This window comes from Canis lupus, chromosome 24, assembly GCF_003254725.2.
Source record: "Canis lupus dingo isolate Sandy chromosome 24, ASM325472v2, whole genome shotgun sequence".
In the NCBI taxonomy this organism is placed as follows: domain Eukaryota; kingdom Metazoa; phylum Chordata; class Mammalia; order Carnivora; family Canidae; genus Canis; species Canis lupus.
The window spans coordinates 8,908,393-8,934,511 of NC_064266.1; the positions used below are offsets into that span (position 1 = coordinate 8,908,393).

The 26,119-nt window shown below is 39.0% G+C and overlaps 1 protein-coding gene across 18 annotated transcripts in view; it reads left to right on the plus strand.

Annotated features, from left to right (window-relative positions):
* The window catches only part of SEL1L2 (SEL1L2 adaptor subunit of ERAD E3 ligase), a 137,318-nt gene that overhangs the window by 99,498 nt on the left and 11,701 nt on the right, over nucleotides 1-26,119 (plus strand). For 17 of the 18 annotated variants that reach the window (XR_007405532.1, XR_007405531.1, XR_007405534.1 and 14 more), the window contains 12 exons: nucleotides 4,459-4,512; nucleotides 4,957-5,016; nucleotides 5,107-5,188; nucleotides 6,793-6,947; nucleotides 7,634-7,690; nucleotides 14,909-14,977; nucleotides 15,860-15,937; nucleotides 20,133-20,195; nucleotides 20,775-20,862; nucleotides 23,554-23,702; nucleotides 24,859-25,024; nucleotides 25,132-25,206. Coding sequence is in view for 14 of the 18 variants with exons in the window: in XM_049100423.1 (XP_048956380.1) it covers nucleotides 4,459-4,512; nucleotides 4,957-5,016; nucleotides 5,107-5,188; nucleotides 6,793-6,947; nucleotides 7,634-7,690; nucleotides 14,909-14,977; nucleotides 15,860-15,937; nucleotides 20,133-20,195; nucleotides 20,775-20,862; nucleotides 23,554-23,702; nucleotides 24,859-25,024; nucleotides 25,132-25,206 (1,096 nt within the window). In the remaining 4 variants the exon portion in view is untranslated. The remainder of the gene's footprint in view (nucleotides 1-4,458; nucleotides 4,513-4,956; nucleotides 5,017-5,106; nucleotides 5,189-6,792; nucleotides 6,948-7,633; nucleotides 7,691-14,908; nucleotides 14,978-15,859; nucleotides 15,938-20,132; nucleotides 20,196-20,774; nucleotides 20,863-23,553; nucleotides 23,703-24,858; nucleotides 25,025-25,131; nucleotides 25,207-26,119) is intronic. The other variant, XM_049100426.1, reaches the window with a different exon arrangement.

Consider the following 26,119-nt stretch of genomic DNA (forward strand, 5'->3'; position numbering starts at 1 on the left):
CCTGGACGGAGATGCCCCACCCCCTTGCCAGGTGCTGGGCTCCGTGGGATCTGTTTATCCTGTGAGGACCCTGTTCCCTAGCAGCCACCTCTCCCAGGCACAAGGTGAAACAAAGAGGAGAAACAATGGCCCTGGCCAGATTTCCAGCTCTGGAATGGAGCTCCCCATGTTTAATTAACCACAGTCTCCCCGATCGCATTTGCCTAGATGCTCCTGGGGACCAACGCGGGTGCGCTGATCTGCACAGCTTGGGGGCACCCAGTGGCAGGAGAGTCCTCACTGTTCTGTGCCCTCCCCACTTCTGCCAGTCCCCGGGGAAGGCAGGATACCGGCTTTGTCCTCTTGGTCAAAGATCCCTGGGATCTGGGGCCCTGTGCCACTGGACCTACACTCCCAGGGGCCACCTCTCTGAATGGGAATAGGGCTCAGTCACCTCTGTCCGGAGCCAGCCCACCTAACCGACTGGCTTCTTCGAAATGCCAGAGGATATCCGACCACGAGTATCGGTGAGCTTTCTCCCGGGCGCCCCTCCTCTTATATTGACTGCAAGAATCTTGAGACTTCACTTTCCCTGCTAGGATTTTGCCTGATTTCCCCGCTAAGCACTTTTCTGCCCAGGAAAACTCCAGCACAGATTTTTTCCCACCTTCTTACCTTGTTAGAAGCGAAAACTTTTCTCTCTGTAGCTTTCCAGCTTTTCTCTCTTTAAATGTTAGGCGGAATTCGTAGGTCTTCAGGATGTTTTGAAAGTTAACTAGGAGAAGTTTATGGGACCAGGTGAGTTGAGGACCCCTACTCTTCCACCATCTTGCCCCTCCGTCTTTTTTCTATGTCTTTTATTTTTTTAAAAGGATTTTATTTATTTATTCATGAGAGACACAGAGAGAGAGAGAGAGAGAGAGAGAGGGGCAGGCAGAGACACAAGCAGAGGGAGAAGCAGGCTCCAGGCAGGGAGCCTGATGTGGGATTTGATCCTGAGACGGAGGATCATGCCCTGAGCCAGGGGCAGGTGCTCAACCGCTAACCCACCCAGGCGTCCCATTTCTATGTCTTTTAATTAGAAGATTCATCTATTTATATTTAGAGTATAAGTATAAACAACTTGCTGTTGTTAATTTATTTATTGTTTTGTCTTGTGATTGTTTTGTCCATCTTTTCCTCTCTTGGTCCCTTCTTTTCTCACATATTTATTTATTTATTTATTCGTGACATATTTTGATTCCCTTCTCATTTTCTTTTGTATATCTTCTATACATATTTTCCTTATAGTTATCATGGAGATTACATAAAACATCTTCTAGTTAAAACCATCTATTTTAAATCTTTTTTTTAATTGATTCATGAGAGAGAGGGTGGAGGGGGGCAGAGACACAGGCAGAGAGAGAAGCAGACTCCATGTAGAAACCTGACCCAGGACTTGATCCCTGGACTCCAGGATCACTCCCTGGGCTGAAGGCAGGCGCTAAACCACCGAGCCACCCAGGGATCCCCAAAACCATCTGTTTTAAACTGATATCAACTTAATTGCAATCACAACACTCCTTCCTCCCGCTACTTTATGTTGTCATTGACACAAATTACATCTTTTGATATTTTGTATTCATTAACATTTTTAGTTATAGTTATCTTTTATTCTTTTAAATTCTATTCCAGAATTGTTACTTTTGCACCACTAATTACAATACTACAATATTATATACTGTATCTGTCTATGTATTTATCTTTACCAAAAGCTCTATATTGTCTATTTTTATACTGCTGTTTAGTATCCTTTTTTTTTTTTTTTCCAAGTCCTGTCAGCAGTTTTTATAAGGCAGGTCTAGTGGTGATGAACTCCCTCAGCTTTTGTTTATTGGAGAAGGCCTTTATTTCTCCTTAATTTTTGAAGACCAGCTTTTCCAATACAGTATTCTTGGTTGACAGCTGTTTCCTTTCAGCATTCTGGATATATTAGCCCATTGCCTCCTGCTTGCAATGTTTCTGCTGAGATAATTGCTCACTTACGGAGCTTTCTTATACATAATGAGTCTCTTTTCTCTTGCCTCTTTCAAGATTCTTTGACTTTTAATAGTTTGATTATAATGTGTCTTGATGTGGGCCTCTTTGTGTTCATCCTAGTTGAAGCTTATTGAACTTCTTGAATTTGGATACTTATTTCCTTCCTCAGATTTGGGAAATTTTCAGCCACTATTTCTTAAAACAGGCTCTCTACCAGTTTTTCCTCACTCTTCTTCTGTGACTCCTATAAATGTGTATATTTGTCTCCTTGATGATTTTCCATAAGTCTCTTAGGATTTTTTTTTAACTTTTCTTCATTCTTTTTGTTCCATTGACTCGATAATTTCAAATGATCTATGTTTGGGTTCATTAATTCTTTCTTGTGCTTGATCAAGCCTACTTTTGAATCCTTCTAGTGAATTTTTCAATTCAATTATTGTATTCTTCAGCTCCAGAATTTTTAAAAGGAGTTTTGCTTGCTTGCTTCCTTTCTTTTTCTATATCTTTGTTGATATTCTCATTCTATTCATGTATTCTTTTCCTGATTTTGGCTATTAGCTTATATATACTTTTTTATAGCATTTTGAACTGTTTTGGATTTTTTGTATGGTGATTTCTAGATCTCCATTTCTTTAGGGTTGGGATATTTTTAGACTTATTTTGTTCTACTGATTGAGCCATATTTACCTGTTTCTCCATGTGCTTTGTTAATTTTTGCTGTGACTATGCATCTGCAACTATAGCCACCTTACCATCTTTACAGACTGGCTATAAAGACTTTCACCAATCAGCATAGCTAGAGATTCTGGGAGCCTCTCAAACTTCTCAGGTGTGTGTCTTCTTTGGGCTTGTATTGTAATTTCCCAATTAGATTTGTTGGTCTTTATCAGGCACTTGTCTTTTGCTTCATTTAGTGTCTATCCATGATACTGCAGATACTCTGGTATTGCAACAAGCTGCTAAATTCCCTTTTCTTCTTAGTGACCCCAGGCATCTAAAGTATGCCAGTTCTGTTAATGCTCCAAGTCAGATGGGAAAGAAACCAGTCCGTTGAACAGCTGCCCCAAAGCCAGAATATTGGGCCCCCATTCCAGTCTTCTCTTTCCCTCCCAAGGGAGAAGCTACAAGCTGGGCACTTTCTGCTGATTGTGCCAAGTTGTCCTGGCTTCTGTCTGTGGTGTACTACAAATTCTTCAGTGCTGCAAAAAGTGGCTGAGCTCTCTTTTGTTCTCAGCAGCCCCCTAGGACTCCAAAGTATACTAGTTCTTCATTAGTGCTCTGAGTCAGGCAAATCAGAAATCATACCCTTGGGCAATCCCCCCAAAAGCTGGAACACTGGACCTAAGTTCCACTCATCTCTTTCCCTCCCAAGAGAAAAGCCTTGAGTTGAGCTTTTTCTCCTGATCACTCTGAATTGTGTGCTGGCTTGGGGAAAGAGCAATTGTAGGTTTAATAAAATGGCTTTTCTTACCTGTTTCAATGGATTGTTCTTTCTTGGCTTTGAGTTTGTCTGGGTTACTAAGATTTCTTAACTGGTTTCTGGAGTTCTCATAAAGACTTTTTGGACTGTATGTTGTTGCTAAATCAGTGTCTTGTGGAGACACTGGAGATCTGGAGTTGCCTATTGTACCATCTTGCTTTGTGATCAGACTTTCTCTTTCATTCAATATAGTTCTTTCTGTTTGAATTTTTTTTTTTTAATTTTTTTTTATTTATGTTAGGCACACAGTGAGAGAGAGAGAGAGAGAGGCAGAGACACAGGCAGAGGGAGAAGCAGGCTCCATGCACCGGGAGCCCGACATGGGATTCGATCCCGGGTCTCCAGGATCACGCCCTGGGCCAAAGGCAGGCGCTAAACCGCTGCGCCACCCAGGGATCCCTGTTTGAATTTTTTTAATATTTTATTCATTTATGTGAGAGAGAGAGTGAGCACATGAGTAGGGAGGAGAGGCAGAGGGAGAAGCAGACTATCTGCTGAGCAGGGAGCCCAACATGGAGGACCCTGGAATCATGAACTGAACTGAAGGCAGCCGCTTAACCAGCTGAGCCACCCAGGGGTCCTGCTCTTTGAATTTTTTATATACATATTTTCTTTTTAAAATGTGAAGAAAAATATTCAAACTTAAATTCAAAAATGTTGAAGGAAAAAGGTATTTTCCATTGCCAAGAATGGTAAGCATATACAAAGCATTGGTTATGTTCTTTTATTCTAATTTATACTAAAGCTCAGTAAATATTAGCCTATTTTCACATATATTATATAAAATTCCCACTATTGCCTTTTCCAAATTCTTACAGCCTTAGCAAAAGTATAAAAAGGCATTTTTTTGTAGGATAAGAAATAAACCAACAATACAAATTATTATGGAGCAGATATTTAAAATACCTTTAACCAGTGTAAATAAGAATAATTGTGAAATAAATGGATTTAGTTAGTTTTCGTTTTCTTTTGGGTTTTAGGCATTAGGATTTTTGTCTTCTTATGGAATAGGAATGGAATACAATCAAGCCAAGGTAAGGTCATTCTATTTTTTTCTGGAACAAATCTGAATTTTTTTTAAAAGGACATTGAATAGGCTCCTCTTTAGGTAAAAGAGTCACTTGAGAGTGGTATTTAAAAGCACCAGCTCAATAGCCAGAAGTTTAAGGTTAAAATACCGTAAGTTTCTTAATGTTCCATATTTCAGGTTTGCCATGATAGATAAATAATATCTACTTCATAGGTATTTCCTGATGATTAAATGAAATATCATGTACAATGCCCTTTTCACAGACTCCAGAGTTCACTAAGCCCTCCAAAAAATGTCAGCCATTTTTACAGATTAAGAGGATGAAATTTGGAATTTATTTTGGAGTAGTTCAAGGTTCATTGCTGGGCTAGGAATAAAAAAAAATGATTGACTTGAGCTTCAAATTTAGATGCTGGATATAGACATAGATTTTTTTTTTTAATTTTAGGCACTAATATATTACACCTTTGGAAGTGCTGGAGGAAGCATGATGTCCCAAATGATTTTGGTATGTAAATTAAATATTCTTGGGCCTACCTAGGTATGTTATAAATACAACACTGTCAGAATATTAAGAATATATATGCTTGTGTTTCAGGGGTACAGATATTTGTCAGGAATCAATGTTCTACAAAATTGTGAAGTTGCCCTAAATCATTACAAGAAGGTGGCAGATTATAGTGAGTAATTCACATAATTTATTTTAAGATAAATAGACTTTTTGAGCAATTAGAAGAATAAATCAATGCAGTTGTTGTATTTATGAAAGTATGAAATGACCATGCTTTTAATATTTGTTACAATACAATTCTTCTAACACAATGTAGAGTTTTCTGATTTCTTAATAGTTAATTTTCAAAAGCTTTAAATGGATGTACTCATCTTTTATTTTTTTTTTAATTTTTATTTATTTATGATAGTCACAGAGAGAGAGAGAGAGAGAGAGAGGCAGAGACACAGGCAGAGGGAGAAGCAGGCTCCATGCACTGGGAGCCCTATGTGGGATTCGATCCCGGGTCTCCAGGATCGCGCCCTAGGCCGAAGGCAGGTGCCAAACCGCTGCGCCACCTAGGGATCCCTCATCTTTTATTTTTGTTAGAATATGTACCTATGTTCTTGTGCTGTGCTATCCTTCAATTGAAAATTTGAATGTAGCATCAATAAATATTAAACAGGGGACACCTGGGTGGCTCAGCAGTTGAGTGCCTGCCTTTGGCCCAGGCCATGATCCTGGAGTCTCAGGATTGAGTCCCACCTCGGGCTCCCTGCATGGACCCTGCTCCTCTCTCTGCCTGTATTCCTGCCTCTCTCTCTGTGTCCCTCATTAATAAATAAATAAAATATTTAATAAACAAACAAATAAATAAATAAATAAATATTAAACAGCTTTTCTCATTCTTACATTTGGAATATGGGATGGCTTGTTAAAAATTCCTGAAGAAATGGACTTGAGATACATACACTATCAATCTCTATCACTGCACTTGAGAACAATTCAAGTAATCATTATTCTATTACCCTATCCTTTGTCTACAAAAAAATAGAGCAGGAGATTAATGTATGTTTCTAGAATCTATTTTCAAAGTTGTGTATAACATTTCATCTTGCACATCACTGAACCAGACTCATGATAGATTTTTTAAATAAAAATCTTCTAAGAAGTAAATAGGGTAAGGTTCATATGGTTAATTTCTGTAATCAGAATAATATCTAAATACACATCTTTGGCATTATTAGGATCTGAGAAAGAAAAGAGGAAAATAACTGTTTCTTACTGTTAGATGCTATATATATAACAAGATCATTTCATATGCTTAATGAAATTGGAATTACTACATATAAACTCTGTTAGATTTATTCAAACAATTTATCTTTATATTTATTTTCAGACTATTCATAGGAAGTAATTTAGGAGCAGTTATTATTCCTATTTGTAGTTTCAATCTTGGAAAAAGCCAGTGGTAAAAGGGGTCCTTTTGCTTGCTCCTAACATCTGTCTTCTTTTCTTGAGCCTGCTTGGCCAAGCTCTTCAGTAGCATCTGATATATGTTGATACAATTTTTGTAAGGACGGCAAAAAATAATGAGGTTTCTTGTACTTTTCTCAGAACGATATAAATAAAAATCAGTACATTTATATCTCCTAAGGGTAGATCTCCTTTTCTGTTAGTAGACCAGATCTCTAAGAATTTAAGAATAGGCCTAACAGTGTTTTCTCTAAATTGACTATTATCTCTTGCAAGTTTATGTATTCTAGCTATTCTCCAGTTTGTTTCTGTTCACAGTTGCTGACAAATTGGAAAAAAGTGAAGGTATTCCTGTGGAAAAAGTGAGACTAACTGAGAGACCTGAAAATCTGAGTTCTAACAGTGAGATTTTGGATTGGGACATATATCAATACTACAAATTTTTGGCAGAAAGAGGAGATGTTCAGATACAAGTAATGTATACAGACAGATCTGGATTTTTAGAACATGTAAATTACAAGGGGTTTGGTTTACTGAGTTCTAAAAGAGCTAACAATGCTCCATCCTGAGAAGTTAGAAACACCCCATCTTCTTTTCTTGTTCCCTGCTACTTGCAGTTTCAATAGCCTATGTGAAAGCCAGTTGTCATAGTAATGGCAAATTTTTCCTTTACATTTACTTCTAAAAATTTTACTTAAAAAAAAAAAAAAAACCTAGATTTTAAGTATAGAAAAAACACTGGATGCAGTGTTGAATTTAGTATGAATGAACTCTTACCAGCATTCAGAAGTGTTATGTCTTTGAGAATGGGAAGGGGACAGCATTTGTGTGACCTTTGATAGCCAAGAGTAAAGGCTGCTAGGTTTATGTTTCCAGACGTTGCTATATACCAGCAGACCAGCTTCCTGCCACTGAGGAAGCCAGATGCCCAGCATCAGTCACCTACCCAATAAAAGATATGGCCTGGAATGTTTTTTTCTGCTTCATTTTTAGGCATACCAATTGCATCAAACTGAAATAGTATACTAAAATAAAATCACCAACTAAACATTTTCTTCACCCTTTTTATTTATTTATTTTTCAGGTAAGATATAATTGGCTTGTTTTCATTTAAATTAATGCTATTGCTAAAATAATTTTCAAAAATTGTCATTCCTAGGTATCTCTTGGACAATTGCATCTAATTGGAAGGAAAGGTCTGGATCAGGATTACTATGTAAGTCAATCTCAAGACTGTCATGTGGGATGGGAGGAGAGTGGTGAGGGAAAAAGGAAGGAGGGTGGCATGGAAAAGTTGCTGGGGAGAGCCCATTGCTACTTCCTTGGTCAGATCCGCTTATTAGCTTTTGAGGAAGAACAAAATTCACCAGAGGAAGCATTCCTACCTACCTCTAAGTACTAAGGAATAGAGGCTTCTGAAAGAGCATTTGGGGCCAGAGAGTTTCCATGCTCCCACCTCTTCTCACTGTAACTGGGGTTAGGTGAAGTAGATACCTTCACCTGCCAGCACTGGACACACCCATTCCCCAAAAGTCATCTGTGGAGAGTCCACCTGGGAGTTTCTTGGTAAGGGGTCTGAGTACCAGCCTCAAGCCACTTACAATATAATTAGAAATATTATTAAACATCTTTATAAATTTGCAAAGCTCCTTTCAATCATGTTGCTTAACCTTACTTTATCTCAATGAGGTTAGAAGATTAATTAACAACTCAAATTTATCGTGGAAGAAAAAGCAAATAAACTTGATCTACACAAGATCTCAATAAGATACCAGAGCCAGGGTACCAGAGCCACATCTAGATTCTAACTGTGGTTTCAAGGCCATAGATACCCTCAGATCTGAGGAAGTACCTGGCATTCTTTTTAAAAGATGGTTTTGCAGCCCTTGTCATTTTATAAAAGCCTTGTGCTCACTGTCTCCACGGAAAACAGACCCTATTCCAACATAGTCCCAATGGTTAAACAATAGAAATATCTACTTTATTAAGGTGGTTATATAAAAGAGTAATCTGTTGTTACTATTCATTTCACTTTATATTGTTTTTATGAGTATAACTTATGTTTTATATGAGGTACAGTATACGTTGGCCAAATGTCAAAGTTAATTTCATAAAATGTGATAAAATACATAGCAATTGAAATAAGCACGGGCATCTTAAGACAGCTCAATTGAAGATCTTCAGATTTTATTAATCCTCATTATAACCAAGGTTCTAGCTTCTTAGGTGGGAAGTTCTAGATACACAATATGACTCCAGTGTCAGATTTCAGCCTGCAGTGAGTTTTCAGGTTAAATAACAGATGCATAAACTGGGAAGAATTACCCATTTTCCATAAATGTGAAATTCTGTTGAGTGTGAAGCTACGCAAACCTCAGCTGTAGGTTTGAATACCCATCAATCTTTACAGGGTACATAAAAACCCTACAAAGCTAAATACTTCTGGGCAGCTCCAGCCACTGTGAATACCAGATATGAGGATGAATGCCTCTATATGAGGATGAAGTATAATCCCAGGGCTGGCAATGAAGGATTCTGGTACTGTAGTGGCAATAACCAGGCACTTGGATAACACCAAGGAGCCCAGTCGGCCTCTTCTATGGGTTCATTAACAGAGGTTTTTGTTTGTTTGTTTGTTTGTTTAAGATTTTATTTATTTATTCATGAGCGACACACAGAGAGAGAGAGAGGCAGAGACACAGGCAGAGGGAGAAGCAGGCTCCATGCAGGGAGCCTGACGTGGGACTCCATCTCGGGTCTCCAGGATCATGTCCTGGGCTGCAGGCGGCGCCAAACCGCTGCGCCACCGGGGCTGCCCTAACAGAGGTTTTATTATCTCTATTTTACAGATGAGGAGCTGAGACTAGAAGTGTAAAGTAAATTGTTTCAAGTATCACAGCTGGGTAATAATGTTAAGAATCAGAACTTGAGGGATCCCTGGGTGGCTCAGCTGTTTAGAGCCTGCCTTCCGCCCAGGGCCTGATCCTGGAGTTGAGGGATCAAGTCCCACATCAGGCTCCCTGCATGGAGCTTGCTTCTCCCTCTGCCTGTGTCTCTGCCTCTCTCTTTCTGCATCTCTCATGAATAAATAAGTAAAATCTTTTTTTTAAATTTTTATTTATTTATGATAGTCACATAGAGAGAGAGAGAGGCAGAGACATAGGCAGAGGGAGAAGCCGGCTCCATGCACCGGGAGCCCAACGTGGGATTCGATCCCGGGTCTCCAGGATCGTGCCCTGGGCGAAAGGCAGGCGCCAAACCGCTGCGCCACCCAGGGATCCCAGTAAAATCTTTAAAAAAAAAAAAAAAAAAAAAAAGAATCAGAATTTGAAATCTGGGCTTCAGCATTCAAAGCCTGTGCTCTTCCCATTAAACCATATTTCTTCTTTACCTGGGGGTGGCGGTGGTATACAACCTCTAAAATCTAGTTTCCTCATTTATAAAGCAAAAAGAAGGAATGATATGATTTGTCAGGTTTCTTTAGTTCAAACTTTCAAATGGTATGGTTGGGCCCCATACTTCCCATCCAAAAGTCTGGTTCAATTCCAGAAACATCAGCATGGTTCAGGCACATTCTGGCGGCAAGCATAGGCTTGTCCATTAGGTTTTCTCAACCTAATAAACCCAACCTACATGGAGGGCTCCAGTCAAGGTTTCAAACCTCAAGACTGGTTGGCTTATGTATCAGTTAGTTTAGGCTACATGATAAACCACTCCTCAACTTAGATGGTTTAAAACAACAACCACTTATTAAATTCCTGATTTTGGGTGGTCAGCAGTTTTGGCTGGGCTCAGCTGAGTAATTCTTCTGGTGTTAGACAGGCTCAACCAATCTTGACAAGGGTTGCTCATGCATCTGTAGAATACTGACCAGGGCTGCCTGGTTTATGATGACCTCATCTGTGACACCTAGGATGACTGGGTCTCTCCACAAGCTCCTTTCCTCCAGGCTACTGGGCTTAAACTTTTCACATGGTGAAAGAACACAAGCACAAAAGTCTCTTAAAGCCTGGGGTTGGAACTCACAAATCACTTCCACCATGTTCTTTTGGCCAAAGCAAATTACAAGGCCAGCCAACATGGAAGAGACAGGAAAAAAAGGACTTCTTCTAATAGGTACAACTGCAAAATGTTGTGGTCATTTTTGGAGTTTACCACAGCTTAGCTGCACCAGGCTCAACTTGGAGTGGCATGGGAGATGCAAAGTAGTGAGAGAAGTTAAAAAGGATAAACCTAATTTCTGAAAGAATGTTACTACAACTATTCCCATGGCTAGCCTCTTATCTTTCTGAGTCTTACCTCCTTAGAGAGAATTTTCTTGATCAAGTCTGTTCTTCCACCATTCATCCCATTATAGTGTTTATTTTCCTCTAGCCCATATATTCATCTTGACTTGTTTATTATTTGTCTCCCCACAATGGAATGTAAAGTCTTGTCTGTCTTGCGCATTACTATGTATCCTATACTCCAATAGTACTAGGTACATATTAGGGCTCAGTATTTATTGAATGAAGGAATGAATGAATAAATGAATGAATGATAGCATCCTAAGCATTATATGTTATAATGCATATAATGCATATAGGCATTATATGTTATATTTCAGGCCCTCAGCCTGAAAACCACCACTTGAGTCAGTATGCTAATGCTTCAGTCCATCAAAGAAAATTATTAGTGTAAGGTTCTCTATAATTGTAAGTAATGCCCAATTTACTGCCCACCAAATTAAATATTAAAATACCAGAAAATAATTAGTTTGCCTTTTTTTCCCCCTCCTCATTATTTGATTAAATTAATCTCTCTCATGAGTTGTCACTATAAGCAATATTTTCACCTCTCTCTCTCCTACTACCAAATTCCTAATTACTGAAAAATATTGTATATGCGATTCTTGATTACATTATCTTGAATTTCTACACATACCTTTTAATGTAATTTGCATTCCTAAATTTATACAGGCTCAGAATGAATTGAATTAGGAAAGCTGGGTATTTGGCTGCATATTATTAAAGTGGATATGGTATAATTAAACCTAGCAGAAGCATAATATCAGATATGTAAAGGCAATTGCTTTGTCTACCTTGCCACATTAAAAAGACAAGAATCTGAAATCCTGAAAAGGATGATTTACAGATTTTGAGACAAAAGAAGTATTCACAATTTTTTAAAAAAATAATACATTTTCTTGGCATTTCATTCTAGGGGAAATGCTACAAACTGCTTAAACTAGAGATTTTCTTGAACCAATGAAAAATCACACTCATTGTTTTAAGAAGATATGTATTTAAATAATAAAATTTCACTTAGCATAATGTATGGGACATACTATATTCATCCTATCTAAGATACCATCAATTATAAGGTACTTTATTTTATGTTCTATTGAGAAAGAAGAAAACACTGCCAATATAAATCACATGATGCCATTGGTAGTAAAAAGTGTCCTGATTAAAGTGTGAGGGGGGGGGACATCTTAGAATCAGTAAAATATAATTGTAGGTGCTCAGTAAATATTTGAAGGAAGGATGGATGGTGCTTTAGTCTGTTTCAGGGGCTATAACAAAAATACTATAGTCTGGGTGGCTTATAAATAACCAAAATCTATTTCTCACATTTCCAGAAGCTAGAAGTTTGAGATCAAGGTGCCAGCATGGTTGAATAGGGCCCTCTTCTAGTTTATGGACCTCTCATTGTATCACTCTTATGTAAATAAGAGTGAGCTAGCTCTCTGGGGCCTTGTTTATAAAGGCACTAAGCCCATCCATGAAAGCTCTGTGCCAGTCACCTTCTAAAGGCCCTACTTCCTAATACCATCACCTTGGGTATTAGGTTTTCAACATATGAATTTTGAAGGGATGCAAATATACAGACCACAGCGGATGGATGGATGGATGGATGGATGGATGGATGGATGGACGGATGGATAGATGGATGGATAATTAACTCTTTGAGAGCAAAGACTCATCAAAGTAGCTTGCATGATACTTTCACATAGTGTTTAGTAAATGTTTATACAATTAAAGCAATAGCACTAAAGGTAGGTTAATTTAAAGACAAGTAAAAGAGAACTGAAATGCTGAATAAGCCATGAGAGTAGAAGGGTGTAGAAGGGGAAATTAGAGAAAGCTTCAATTCCTCTGGTCTTTATGGGATCATTATATTTAAAGATGGGGAAAACTCCAGGATTTTTATTTTCTTCTGATTCTTATTTGCTTATTCTCTTTTAACAATTCAAATATAGTTTCTCAGAGTAACTTTTTCCCTGAATTCTCCATTGCCAAATATTTTGAGAGCCAAATTCTGCAACTGAACTTGGAAAATTATTTCACAGAGTCACAGTATGAGAGCTATAAGGGACTATAAATCTTAAAATCTAGCTCCCCTGTTTTAGAGATTTATAAACTTATCCTTTCATTCACTCGCTCATGCATTTATTCCAGAAATATTTCCTACGTCCCTGATATACAGTAGACACTTTGCTATGTACAGGAGTTTCAACACTAGAGGAGACAGAAAGTTAAATAGACATGTAAATCAATGGATGCATGCCATGAGAGTTACCTACAGGTATATTTGGGTCTTGGCTCAGTAGAGGCATTCATAAGAAATACCTTCATTTTCTATATTAATGGGGTCTGATAAATGTGATTGGTAAATCATGCATTTGATCATACATTTGATTTGTTTACTGAGAGATGATTGATAAATCATACATTGCTACAATTTCCTCCTATCCAATTGACAGGTTATTCCAGACATTTGGACAGCATTTGTTGTTTCAAGATTCCCTTATGCTCATAAATTTCCAATGGCTTCAATTTTCTACCAAATAAAAAAGAAGTCTTGACCTAGTATTCGGGACTGTTATAATATGGCCCCATCATATTTTTGTAAATCTTAGCTTTTGGATATTCTACTTCAGCAATGACTATTTCCTAGACATACCTTAGGCATTTCTATCTCTGTTCCTTGCTCATGTTATTCCTCCAGACTATGATGCCCTGTTGCCCTGGAGAATCCTCTCCATCTTTTGTGAGACCTTTGTCATTTGAGTCCTCTTTCTTGACACCTTTCATGAAGGCAGAATACTAAGTGCATGGAAATTGAAATCAGGCTCCTTGTGGGACTCTAGTACCAGCTGCTTGACTTTGCTGTAGTACCACAGTGCAGGCTCAGATATTAATAGGACCTTCCTTACAGTGCTGGTGTGAAGATTAGAAAAGACAAAGCTTGTAAAACACATATGTACCATTCTGTTATTCCATACCTCTCTAATTATTTCCAGTGTTCCTTTTTTCCCATCTATGACACATTTGCTTATATGCCTTTCTTCTCGGCAGTACTGGTAGAGAGCAAATGTAGGGATGGTGTTTTTTATTCATCTATGAACCACTTATAATACTTAACATATTATCATATATATGGCACTTTTCAAGTTGCTGAAAGATTAAAAGAAGAATAGAAGAGGTGGATAGATGAATGGGTATATAGTGTGTGAGGTTCAACATTGGTGCCATTTGTATTTAGTTACGTTCACAAGGCAGACTGACTTTAGTGACAAGAGGTGGCTCCCAAATAAAATGGCAATACTTCTGGAGCAAATGTGCATGTAAAAGAACTACTCACATTTCTTCCTTAAATCTTCTCTTGTCTTTATGAAGGAGCAGATCCTTGTACATCCACCTAGTCAAGGCTTTTTAAAGAGCAGAAGAGTTATATTCTAAAAAGACACTTGGGAAAGCATCTTCATTTCTCATTCCTGAGGCAGATTTCTTTTAATGCTTTGTGTAGTTTCTGAGGAGAACTTCTGGGAGGTCAAGATGAGGCCTAGGGAATGGGGCAACAAGGGCCAGGTCAGCCCTTATGTGTTCTAGACTGAACATTTCAATTATGTGATGACCTAAAAAGAATCAGAGGCTTGACTGGCCGCCTTCATTTTGATTTAGAAAGAATTGGCCTGAAGTTTACCTCCATGAAAAGACCCGGTCTCAGCAGACAGCCAGATGTGTCCTGTTTTACTCACTCTGCCTTATAAACATTAGGAAGCTACATATCCAATTCTACCAAATTGTACAAACTGTCTTTTAAAGTAAGTACATAGCGTTGACATCGAAGCATACTTTTTCAAAGTAATGAACTCCAATAATGTAGTTCCAATGCTGGGATTCATCTGTCCTCCACAAAGCCACATCCCATCATCCCTTTCCACATGTAAGAAATGAGTCTTCACATTTAAAAATCATTCATGTGAACCATGTATGGCTCCCATTCTTCAAGTTTATGGATGAAATAGCATTTGAAATAGTGCCCTAAGCAGTGTGGGTGCCTTATAGATATTTTTTGAATGCATGTTAAATGAAATAAAGTTTGGTTTGAAAAACTATTTTGTAGGATACATGTGTGAATGTCAATAATACTGTTCTTTTCTCTCCAGAAAGCATTATACTACTTCTTAAAGGCAGCAAAGGCTGGGAGTGCAAATGCCATGGCATTTATAGGAAAGGTATGCGCTTCATCTTGATAATTTTTTTTTCATTTCTTAAAAATCTTAAGAAAATAATGGTACCAGCTAATTGAACCCAGTATGTCATGACAGATGTCTTTCATGGAAGCAGCCAACCACAACATTCCACTACAGACTGAGGACAGCATTCTTGAGGTGATGGTTTGAGACAAAGGCCCATACAACAACAGCATTTATCTGGGCACCAAAAGCAGCCTTGAAAGTGTACCTGGCCCAAGGCTCCTGGACTGCGTGTAGTTCAGAGGCCCCTACCTCCACCACGACTCCCTATTCTGGCCCGTAACAAGAGATCTGGGCTAGTTGAACATCTAACTGGTATAACCCAATGAGGTGCCTCAATCCTACACCCTGGGAATGAGAACCAGCTCCAAGGGGACCAAAGCCCATCCTTGGCCCCCCTATCAAGGGATGACCCTTGGCGGCTGAGTAACTTTTGTGGACTGTTCCTCTAGAGAGGCACATTTTTTTTCTCTCCTTCAAAGACCACTCACTCCCCCAAGTGCTGTCCTTGGCTCCCTGTAGCCTATTTGCATTAGTCACCATGGGGACAAATGCTCCTCTTCCTGAAGTGCCAAATACGACTTTAGATGAAAGGCAACGTGAGAAAACAGAGACAGAGTCCATTTCTTTGCCCTCAGGCAAGGTTACTCCAGAATGTATGTAAGTAGATTATTTCCTTGGTTTTCCTTTTATTAAAATTGAGGTGATACTATAAAATTAATCATTTTAAAGCATGTGATTTGGTGGCATGTACTACATTCACAATGTTGTGCAATCATCACTTCTTTGTAGTTCTAAAACATATTTTAATCACCTGCAAATCCCTAGTTTTTTACATTCCCTTTTTGTTTGGTTTTGCAGATGTATTTAGAGGGGAATGCTGCAGCACCACAAAATAATGCTACTGCCTTCAAATACTTTTCCATGGCAGCCAATAAGGTACGTCTTCAGCCCATTTCTGTAAGCACAGAAAAACATTTGGCTTTTATTACATGCAGACTGATGCCAAAGAGTTCCAAAGCCCCGTACCCAGCAAGTGAGCCTGGGAGTTTTGCATCCTGGAGAAGAGGAATATCATTGCCATAAAATATGGTGTTGGGATAGAGGGAGACATATCTTGTCTTCTCGATAAATGAAAAGTGGCAGTGACATATGCTGCTCTAGCAGGAGGCCAGACAAAAGCTCAGCTTTCCTTCCCCCATGCAGTAGGTGAGGCCATCTAGCTCCTAGCTCGGGAAACAGGAAGTAAAAGACATGATGACTGCGGAAAGGAAAATTCAATGTCTGTGCTAAGCTCACGACAAAGACAAATAAGCAATGCTCAGTTTTTCCCAGTTCAATCTCACCCAAAGGCCAGAAACTCCCCTGACCCAGGAGGAAGATCATCAGCCAGGGGACTAGGACAAGACGATTGAGCATGGCTCTGCAGGCAGAAACCATGGTTTAAACATCAGCCCTGCAGCATTCTGCCAGTGTGACCCTGTGACACACTTAACCTGTCTGTGCCGCAATATCCCCACCTGTAAAATGGGAATATAGGTTTGCCATATATAGTTGTTGCCAGGATTTAATGTGTTAATATTTATGTGCCTCGTATTCCGAAGTACTTAAAGCAGTGCCTGGCTTACAGTAGACACAGTGTGTTGGCTATTAGGCTATTATCTTTTGCAGTCTGAGGCCAGTTAGGTGGTATGAACTTCAAAGCATATTCAAGGCAGAATTGATTGGATCTGTGAGAGGATATAAAAATGGAATAATATCTCCCCTGCCATTAAAATTTTTACCTTGACTCCTGGGCTCTGTCTGATGAAACTCAGTAGACCTCCCTGAATCCCATTAGTGCATTAAGAACATCAGCCTGCAACACCCATCAGCCTAATGTTGGGGAATGGCTCTGGTAAACTTTCTAACCCTGCAAAGTAGGAAGCATGTGTTGTCTTACAACCCTTATACTGCAACACTGAGAGTAAAGATTTGCTCAAATTGGGGAATATTTTCAACTGCTCTCAGTTTTTAAAAGCCCACACGCTGCTTTAGGAGCCTATTTATAAATGACTAGCACCTCCGAGCTGCTGCTATTGTGGTGTAAATTACTAAGAAGGCTGGTACTCCACTCCTCTCCCTTGTAATTTATATGAAATTTTTGCTCAGCAGGATAGTTATCTGGAGTACCATTAGGTTAGGAATGACAAGGGAAAGCAGATTGAAAAAGAGGTGGGGTAATGTAATAGAGGAAGGTCTGGCAAGTAACGCTGATTTGTCAGCCCAAAGGAATAATGCCAAAAATTGGGTGTGTAAATTAACCCAGCTCCCAAGCTATTCAGGGTGTGTAACCAGCAGGGATCTGAGCTACTTGTGTTCTAAACCTAAGCAACCTTCCTTTACAGAGAAAATCTGAAATTATATTTAGGGTAATTATTCTGAATGGCATCAGGTGGACATGACCATATATCCCTTTATCACCACCTGGATTGTTTATTAGATTTTTCACTTGGGGTCACTACCAAAGTAAAGAGTTTCTGTCTTCCACTCTGCATATCCATTCTCTTCTTTTACTACTTAAAACAAATATATATATATATATATATATTTGTATGTATATGTATGTATATATATACACACATACAGATATAGGTATGTACACATATCTTTTTAAATGTGTTTTTAAGTTAGATCAGTACCAGTATGCAAATCTACAGCCTTTTTGACTTCTTTTATCTTATTTACTCAGAAACATGAGCAGTTATCCTGTTGGGTCCATATTGGACCATATTCTGGTTTTCTCTTTCACACTCCTGAACGTATCAGGCCCATCTTTATCTCTACACTTTTGTCATTTTGCCTACCTTCCCCCAACCCCTCATTCTGAATCCTAGTCATCTCCAGAGGAGAGGTCAATCCTCTCTCCTTCCACAAAGCAACCTCTACCCACCTTGGTTCATATCATTTTCCCCTCTTATGCACTTGCCTTACATTCACCCTCTGTAATGCTGCAACTGTACTGCTTCTACATTGTGCCTTCTCTCCTACTATCTGAAGATCATGTCTCCTCAACTAGAGGAGGATAAGTGGCCTTAGTACATAGTAAAGGTTCATTAATATGTGTTAAATAAATGACCATCTGCTCTCTAGGTCCATGTCAATTAACCTAAGCAAGAGCACTAAGCCCTAACATGGAAGTTATATGTGGAGAGATTGCCTATATCTATGTTTTGTTTGGCGCAGAAAGTGTTTCAAAAATTAGGAAGTTTCACATGGTGACAGATGGTAGCTACACTTGTGGTGAACATAGCATAATGTATAGAGAGTTGTCAAATCACTATCCTATATACCTGAAATTAATGTAACATCCTGTATCAACTATACTGCAGTAATAAAAATTAGAAAATGTCATATAAAAGTCTAGACATCCAGCTTTTCTTGGAAAATGGGAAGAGCCGACCATTCCATGTGATAAGTTGCCTGGAACAGAGAGGAGTGGAGGTGCTGCTGCTGCCTTTAGATGGGGCAGGAACTTGCTCATTTGTCAGTCTCTTTTACTCTAATTACCAGGGTTAATGTACTTCTTACATTACCTGAATGTCCCCTGAAGGTAAATCCGAGCTGGCTACGCCTGATGTGAAAGTTATGAATAAGTCCTCTGGTCCTTAAATAGTTGGTGAGTCAAAAGCTAGAAACTTTACCCTCTTTTCTCCCTTCCTCTTTCTCTCTTTTCATTTTCTTACCCTTCCCTTTTTCTCAATGTCTGAGTGAGGATAGTTAGAAGACAGACTCACCAGACTTTAGTACATCCATCACACTAGGCCTTACTACCCCCAGAGCAGACCATCCCAAGAGTCCTAGGACCACAGGTAGATAAAATCAGGGTACAATCAGGAAGAAGAGAGCAGTTGTATACAATCTGTTTTAAATACAGTTCTTAAAATAACTGGTTCTTTGATATGCACAAGCTCAAACTTTGGAGTTTTGAAATTATTTTTCAATTATGCCTCCTTTAGTTATGTGCTATTCTTGTATCACTGAAGGGTACTCTGGCTGCATTCACAATAACTACATTTAAGTAGTACTAAGAAATCTGGAGAGTTTTCTATCAAAACTTGAGTTCCTGAGGAAATACTATAAACCTGTAAAACAAACCTACAGGTCTGCTGAATGACAGTTAAGTGGCCAAATGTGCCTCCTTACTTAGTCACTAAAGGGTGAAATGCATGATGGGAGACAAAAAGAAAAGTGAGGTTTTTGGTTGGGGAAGTCACTTTTAAGGTTCACTCTTTATCCACGATTGATATGCTAAATATCAGTAAATTTGAACATGTGCTAAATTCCAAAATGTGCTAAAAACTCCCTTCCCTAGACTCTTTAGAATACTAATCAGAAAAATAAATGGTAATTAATTTAGCATCAAGTGGAAAAGAAGACACTGATGATGTTATAAGCAGTCAAATTTGAGTACAGAAACATATTCCAACAATGCTTTACCATCCATAAAGGCTAGATTGACATTTGCAGAATCTCTAAAATGCTTTTTGGCTACTAATGTCAACCTCCTTTGACCAAAGCAGGTAAGACATTCTGGATAGACTTATCCCTTCTGGAGAATTCTACACATCCTTCAAGACCAAGCTCAAAGGTCATCATTTGACAACTCAATCCCCTCAGTCCCTAGCCTGATCCAGGCAGTTGAGTGTTCCTCTTCTAGGTGTCCACAACATTCCTGATCTAATTCTACTTAACCACATTTGATGTGGCTATATTAAGAGGTGATACCTAGCCTGAGGCAGGGATCATTGTTCATTCATCTTTGAACTTTCACCTCCTACCTCAGTCCAACACCTATTGAGTTACACACAAAGCAAGCACTAAATAAATAAATGCTGAATGAAAGAATGGAGAAAGGATTTGACTTTTCTTTCCCTCTTTTCTAGTCAAAGGGGTTATGAATGTATGAAAGGGAAAACTAGACAGAAACAGAATAATTTACCAACTGTGCCTGATTAACCTGCCTTGATTAATCCCTTATTGGGTGCATTTTAAATATATAGAATGATTTTATCATAATTTTCCTTATCATGAATTCTTTTGGGACTTTATCTGTACTTTTTTTTTTTCTTTTGTACTTTTAAAACTGTTCCAGGGCAATGCAATTGGTCTTCATGGGCTCGGTCTTCTTTATTTTTATGGGAAAGGAGTTCCTGTGGTAAGTTAAATAATTTCATTATCTTTTCAACATATTCTAGCAATTTATAGGGTAAAATTCATGATCGTTGACTAATTTAAAGGAATTAGTCTCTAATACCTGGTTTGCCAGACTATTATACTTGATTATAGAAAATAAATTAATCCAGTGGAATATTTGCTAAAGAGACATAGAATAAATTTGTGACAAGAATAACAACCCTAATTATATCTTAGAATGATAGATGCTAAGTAACCTTAGAAATCATATAACCCCTGAGGATTTTCTCTGATAAATTTATCTTCTAAGTGTAACCTCTTAACCTCTTAGTGTAACCTTTTAAGTGACCTTCCCCCATTATCTAACAAAACCTACTGTCAGTGTAAGAAAAGACATAATTTACAGTGAAAATGAGAGAATTATTTCCTAATAGAATCTAATATAATAGTGAAATAAAATGTATAATACTTCTGATACTATTTTAATTAGCCTAAGTCACATAAGGCATTATCTATACTCTTTTCTTTTTTAAGTGGAAGGCAATTGTTACCATGGAGTTATACATACACCTTTGAGTAATAGAGTGTAATTATCTTGCAGAATTATGCTGAGGCACTTAAATACTTTCAGAAAGCTGCAGAGAAAGGATGGCCCAACGCACAATTTCAGTTAGGCTTCATGTACTACTGTAAGTGCTGCAAATATGGCTGTTGTACCAAGAATGACAAATGCATTATTAAGTCTACTCCTTTCTTAACAAAAGTTAAATTGTTGGAGTGATTGTTTAGATAGAATATTGAGGCAGCAATCTGAGGAGGAATTTGAAGACTTAAGGAAAGAACTCCAGTTGAGGGAGGAGGCAAAGAGGTACAGTCAGGAAGGTCACATTTGAAAAGGTCGAGTTTGAGGTGCCTTGTGATATCCAATGGGCATACCCAAAAGCAGGTATGAAACTCACAAGAAAGTTCAGACTTGAAAAGAAAGGTTTGAGAGGCATCAACATACAGGAGTTAGTCAAAAGTAGCTGAGACTGCAAAAAGAAAAGAGAGAGAGCATGAAAGGAATGGTGGACCATGGTCAGAAATCTGGTAGTTCTCAGTGCTGTATTGAAAAGATGGGCAGAGAAAGAGTAGTCACGAAAAGACTGAAAAGGCATGGTCAGAGAAATAGGTGGGAAAAGTGATCTTAAGGAAGCACAGGAGAGAACTGTCAAGGAACAGTAAGTGCAATGTGAAGCTTGCTTCTTCAAAACAAAAACAAAACAGGGACATCTGGTGGTTCATTTGGTTACTAAGCAGCTGCCCCTGGCTCAGGTCATGATCCCAGGGTCCTGAAATTGAGCCCTGCATCTGGCTCCCTGCTCAGTGGGGGGCCTGCTTCTCGTTCTACCTCTGCCTTTCCCCCTGCTTGTGCTCTCTGTCAAATAAATAAATAAAACTTTAAAACAAAAAACAAAAAAATAAGAAAGGGGTGAGAATCCATGGGACTTGTCAATATAGAGAAGTTTATGTGGTCATTAGACTGGTTGGAGTAGAAGCCAGATACAATGGATTGAGGTATGACTAGAAGGTGAGAAAGTAGACGAGTAAATTCTTATAAATTCTATTGTTGGAAATTGTGTGCCTTTAAATGGAAGAAGGGAGATGGAACAGTGGCATGAAGAGATCAAGGACCAAGAACCAATAGGGAGTTCTTTTCAAGATGATAGAGACCTGGGTATAATATTTGGCAAAAAAAAGAGCCAGCCAATGGAGATGGTTAATGTGTCTTGGGAGTGATGAGATAGTTGATGAAAAGGTTGTGGAAAAGGTTGGGTGGCATTAGGATCTGATTGCACCCAGGTAGGTGGAGGCCTCCTTAGTCTTGTTAAAGAGCAGGGATTTCTCATTCTCAGAGACTGGGGAGATGGAGGAAAGAATGGTGTAGATGTAAATCTGCAGTGAGTGAGAGACAAGAGAGAAAAGACAACATAAGAATTTTGGTATGCACTAGGAGGTACAAAGTTGCCGTCTGAGAGCAAAGATAGGTCTCAGAAAGCCATGAAAGTTTGTCATACTCTGTGGGGATTGAGAGAGCGGGAGTGCCCAAGATGAGTACCAAGAGATCTGAACATATCTGAGTCCCCACTAAGTCCTTCCTTTCAGAGGTAGAGCTAGGGCAGCAGCAGATTGCATCATCAGCTGGCATTTTTCACAGTAGCCCAGGGGGACAGCCTGTTTTGTACTGTCTTGGGTGGTTGCCAAAGATGGCCTTGTTCTTCTAGTTCATTACAAGTCCCAGGCCCAGGATCTATCAGATTCCTCAAGCTTCTAGAATATGGGTAATAGTAATGGCTAATGTTTATTAAGTCTTTGTGTAATTACTCATTTAGACCTCTCAATATGTCTAGGGAGTATCCTACAGTTTATAGATGAGCTAACTGAGCCATATTGAAATCCAGCAGCTTGCCCAAGATCACACAGTTAGTGGAGCTGGCATTCAAACCCAAATGATTTGCCTCCAGAGCCTTAGCAGCACTGCTTCTAAAGGCTATGAAATGTTGAGAGCTGGAAGACAATTTAAGGACCATCTACTGAAAGCCTCTCTTTTTATAAATGAAGGACCTAAAGTTGCCCAGCTCACAAAGGAGTAACAAGAGAGCCAGGAAAAGAATCCCAGCTGCTGCGAGTGTGCTGATTTTCCACCCTAGCCCCAAATGCCTCTCCTTGCTCCAAACATGAGTCGAATCTTGAGTGGGGCCTCCTGGAGCTAGGATTTGCCTGTTCCAAACTCTGTAATTATGGCTGGGAGGAGCTTCACTGGTCTCCCGCTGTGGAAGGACAAGGATGGTGAGCCACATCCTGGTATTGTCCCTGGTCCTCAGAGACCACCTCTTGGTCGCGTTTTCATTAACCTTAAGTATGCCGTATTGAGGAGATACTTTCATGAGACTATAGAGTCTGTCTTCTTCAGGTTTCTGAATGGGTCAAGAACATAAATTTCCATGTTCTTACTTACAATCAAACTTCACTTTTTTTCCCCTCTAAATAGTGGATCTATATAACGGCTTGACTTCTGGTTGGCTTTTCTCATCCTATTTAAAGTAGTAGGTGGGACACCTGGGTGGCTCAGTGGTTGAACATCTGCCTTCGGCTGGGAGGTAATCCTGGAGTCCCCCATCGAGTCCCCCATCGGGCTCACTGCAGGAAGCCTGTTTCTCCCTCTGCCTATGCCTGTGCCTCTGTGTGTGTGTGTCTCTCATGTATAAATAAATAAAATCTTTAAAAATAAAAAGAATTTTAAAAATAAAATAGGCATCACTGTGACCATTATACCCATAGAGTATAACGTAAAAAATAAAATGAACCAAGGGGTGGCTCAAAATAATTTTAATTTTCAGCTGGCTCTGGAGTATGGAAGGATTATAAACTTGCCTTCAAATATTTTTACTTGGCATCTCAGAGTGGGCAGCCCCTTGCCATTTATTATCTGGCCGAGATGTACGCGACAGGAACAGGAGTGTTAAGATCATGCAGAACTGCTGTGGAGGTAAGTAACAGGAGGTTTTTAAAGAATTATTCACTTATCACAGAGAGGAGGTGATACTGTCCTAAGTTGTTAGTGTCTTCGATTTTATAGATATCACCTCTCCCCGTTGAGAGTGTGAACACTAACATTTGCCAGGGCAAAAAAGCTGTACCATAATTCAGGCTGGGAAAGGGAATAAGGGAATGATCCCTCCTCTCGTGCATCTGGCTTTCATCAGGTTCAGAGCTCACTTCAGAAGTTCATTAAGGAGCTCTGCCTCCACCTTCAGTCAAATGGCCAGGGCAGTTTGGCCCTTCTAAGTAGGGTTGGGAGTTGTGACTTGGCAAATGAATGGCTCGGTTTATCCCAGAAAATGTAGCCCACTTCTTCCCAGAAAAGAAGGTCCTTAGGTTTTTGATGATTTGGATGACAGCTGAGAAAGTGAGTTCTTTCAGCCCAAGCCAGTGATGTACTTTTCAAAAGGAAGCTTTTAGGACTTTAATGACCTTCATTGATTTATTAAACACTTTCGCTGCACCAATATAAATATCTCCATATTGCAATCTGGCCCCTCTGAAACTCATTTCAAAAGCTGCCAGCTAATAATCTATCTTTAGATTTGCTCCTTTGCCAACTTCCTCATGAATTATGTATGGCTAACCTCTTTTGGTTACATAAGGGCTATTCAGCTATGTTGACATCTGTCCCCACATTGCTCTGCACACCACCCTCGTGTTATGTCATCTACACCCTCAGGCACTGTCTTCCCTTCATTCTCTACTTTCCACAGCAGCTGTGGCCCTTATAACTCACCCTTGCAGAGTAGCAGTGCCCCGAAAAGATCCTTAAAAAAAAAAAAAAAAAAAAAGGAAGTTGATACATTCGTTCTTGTCCTGCCAAATGGCCCCTAAGTCGGGAGAGTTTATTACGTAAATTTAAAATGATCCTCAGGAAGTTTCAGCTCAAGACCAAAAAAATATACACTTTGTAATCTTTGTGCCTATGGAAAGTATTATCTCTTTACCCTATATAATTTTTAAAAGCCATGCTTTAGATCTAAAATCCTTGCCTGACCAACCAGCAGAAGCTGGTGATTAACTTCATTTATCACTTATCGTTTACCTGGGATGAAGTATATTGGCTAACTAGTCTACTTGATTTCTTCTTCCATGTACAGCTTTATAAAGGAGTCTGTGAACTAGGCCACTGGGCTGAGAAATTCCTGACAGCATACTTTGCCTATAAGGATGGTGATATAGATTCTTCTCTTGTTCAGTATGCACTACTTGCAGAAATGGGGTATGAAGTAGCTCAAAGCAATTCAGCATTCATTTTGGAATCTAGTAAGATAAGTTAAAATTCTCTGCAATTCCCCAATCATACATATGCATAAATGACTTTACTACATGGGTATTTTAAGCCTTCCTAATGAAATGTCTCCTTTTTTTAGAAAAGGCTAAAATTCTTGAAAAGGAGAAGATGTATCCAATGGCACTTCTCCTATGGAATCGAGCTGCCATTCAAGGTATAGAACCTCGGTAAAGATGAGCGCATGCCTGGTCCCTGTCCACTATTAGTCATTAATTTGCTCCAACTGAGTTCTTGGGCATAGAAGCAGAAAGCTTCAGGGTATTAATTAGGTGGTATTTCCAAGTCTACCAATCTTAGCCAGTCTTTGGCAAGGGGTCATTTCCAGGAATTTCTTCTCTTTGTTATCCTTAAGTTCCTTAGTTTGGTAAACCATAGGAATTTCCCATGGCTCTGTCTCCATGTCCAGAGCAGTTGTTTGAAACATGACAGTTTTACTCAGTTACTCATTTGCTGACTTTTTCCTGAACTTATCAGAAAACTGACCTATGTCTCAATGAATGTATAGGCAAAATTATTCACGATCTAAGACTCATTTGATTTCTCTCTTACAATACCATGTAGATGATCACTACAAACTTCAGATCTTTATTATCACTATTAACGTGTTAGCATCAGAAAACAAAACAGAACAAAACCCTGAGTCAAATATCAAGATCCTCTCCATGTCCCTGGGCTTCTCCTGCCCTGTGTACAGAGTTCACATTTGATGGGGAAGGTGCACTTGCACCTGTGGGAAAGCATTGATAGCTGGCATTATTAAAAGCAAACAAATGCAGCAAAGCTCTCACTATCAGGATTTGGATATGTGAGGAACTCTTGCGCATTAAAAGAGCAATTTTGCTTCTGATTCCATTTCTTAAAATTGTCTCGTGGTAAGGTTGATTCTTCTCTTTTCTATAAGAAGTAAATGAGATAAAAAATAATTCCCAAGTGACACTAATAGGAAGCTGATGGGAAAAAAATCACAGGGGTGCCTTCGAAGATCCAGCTGAGCCGGTAACATAGCAGCAAGCCATCCACGCAATTTTAGCGAGAAATTCCCTAAAGAAGACAAGTATGTGTTTCCC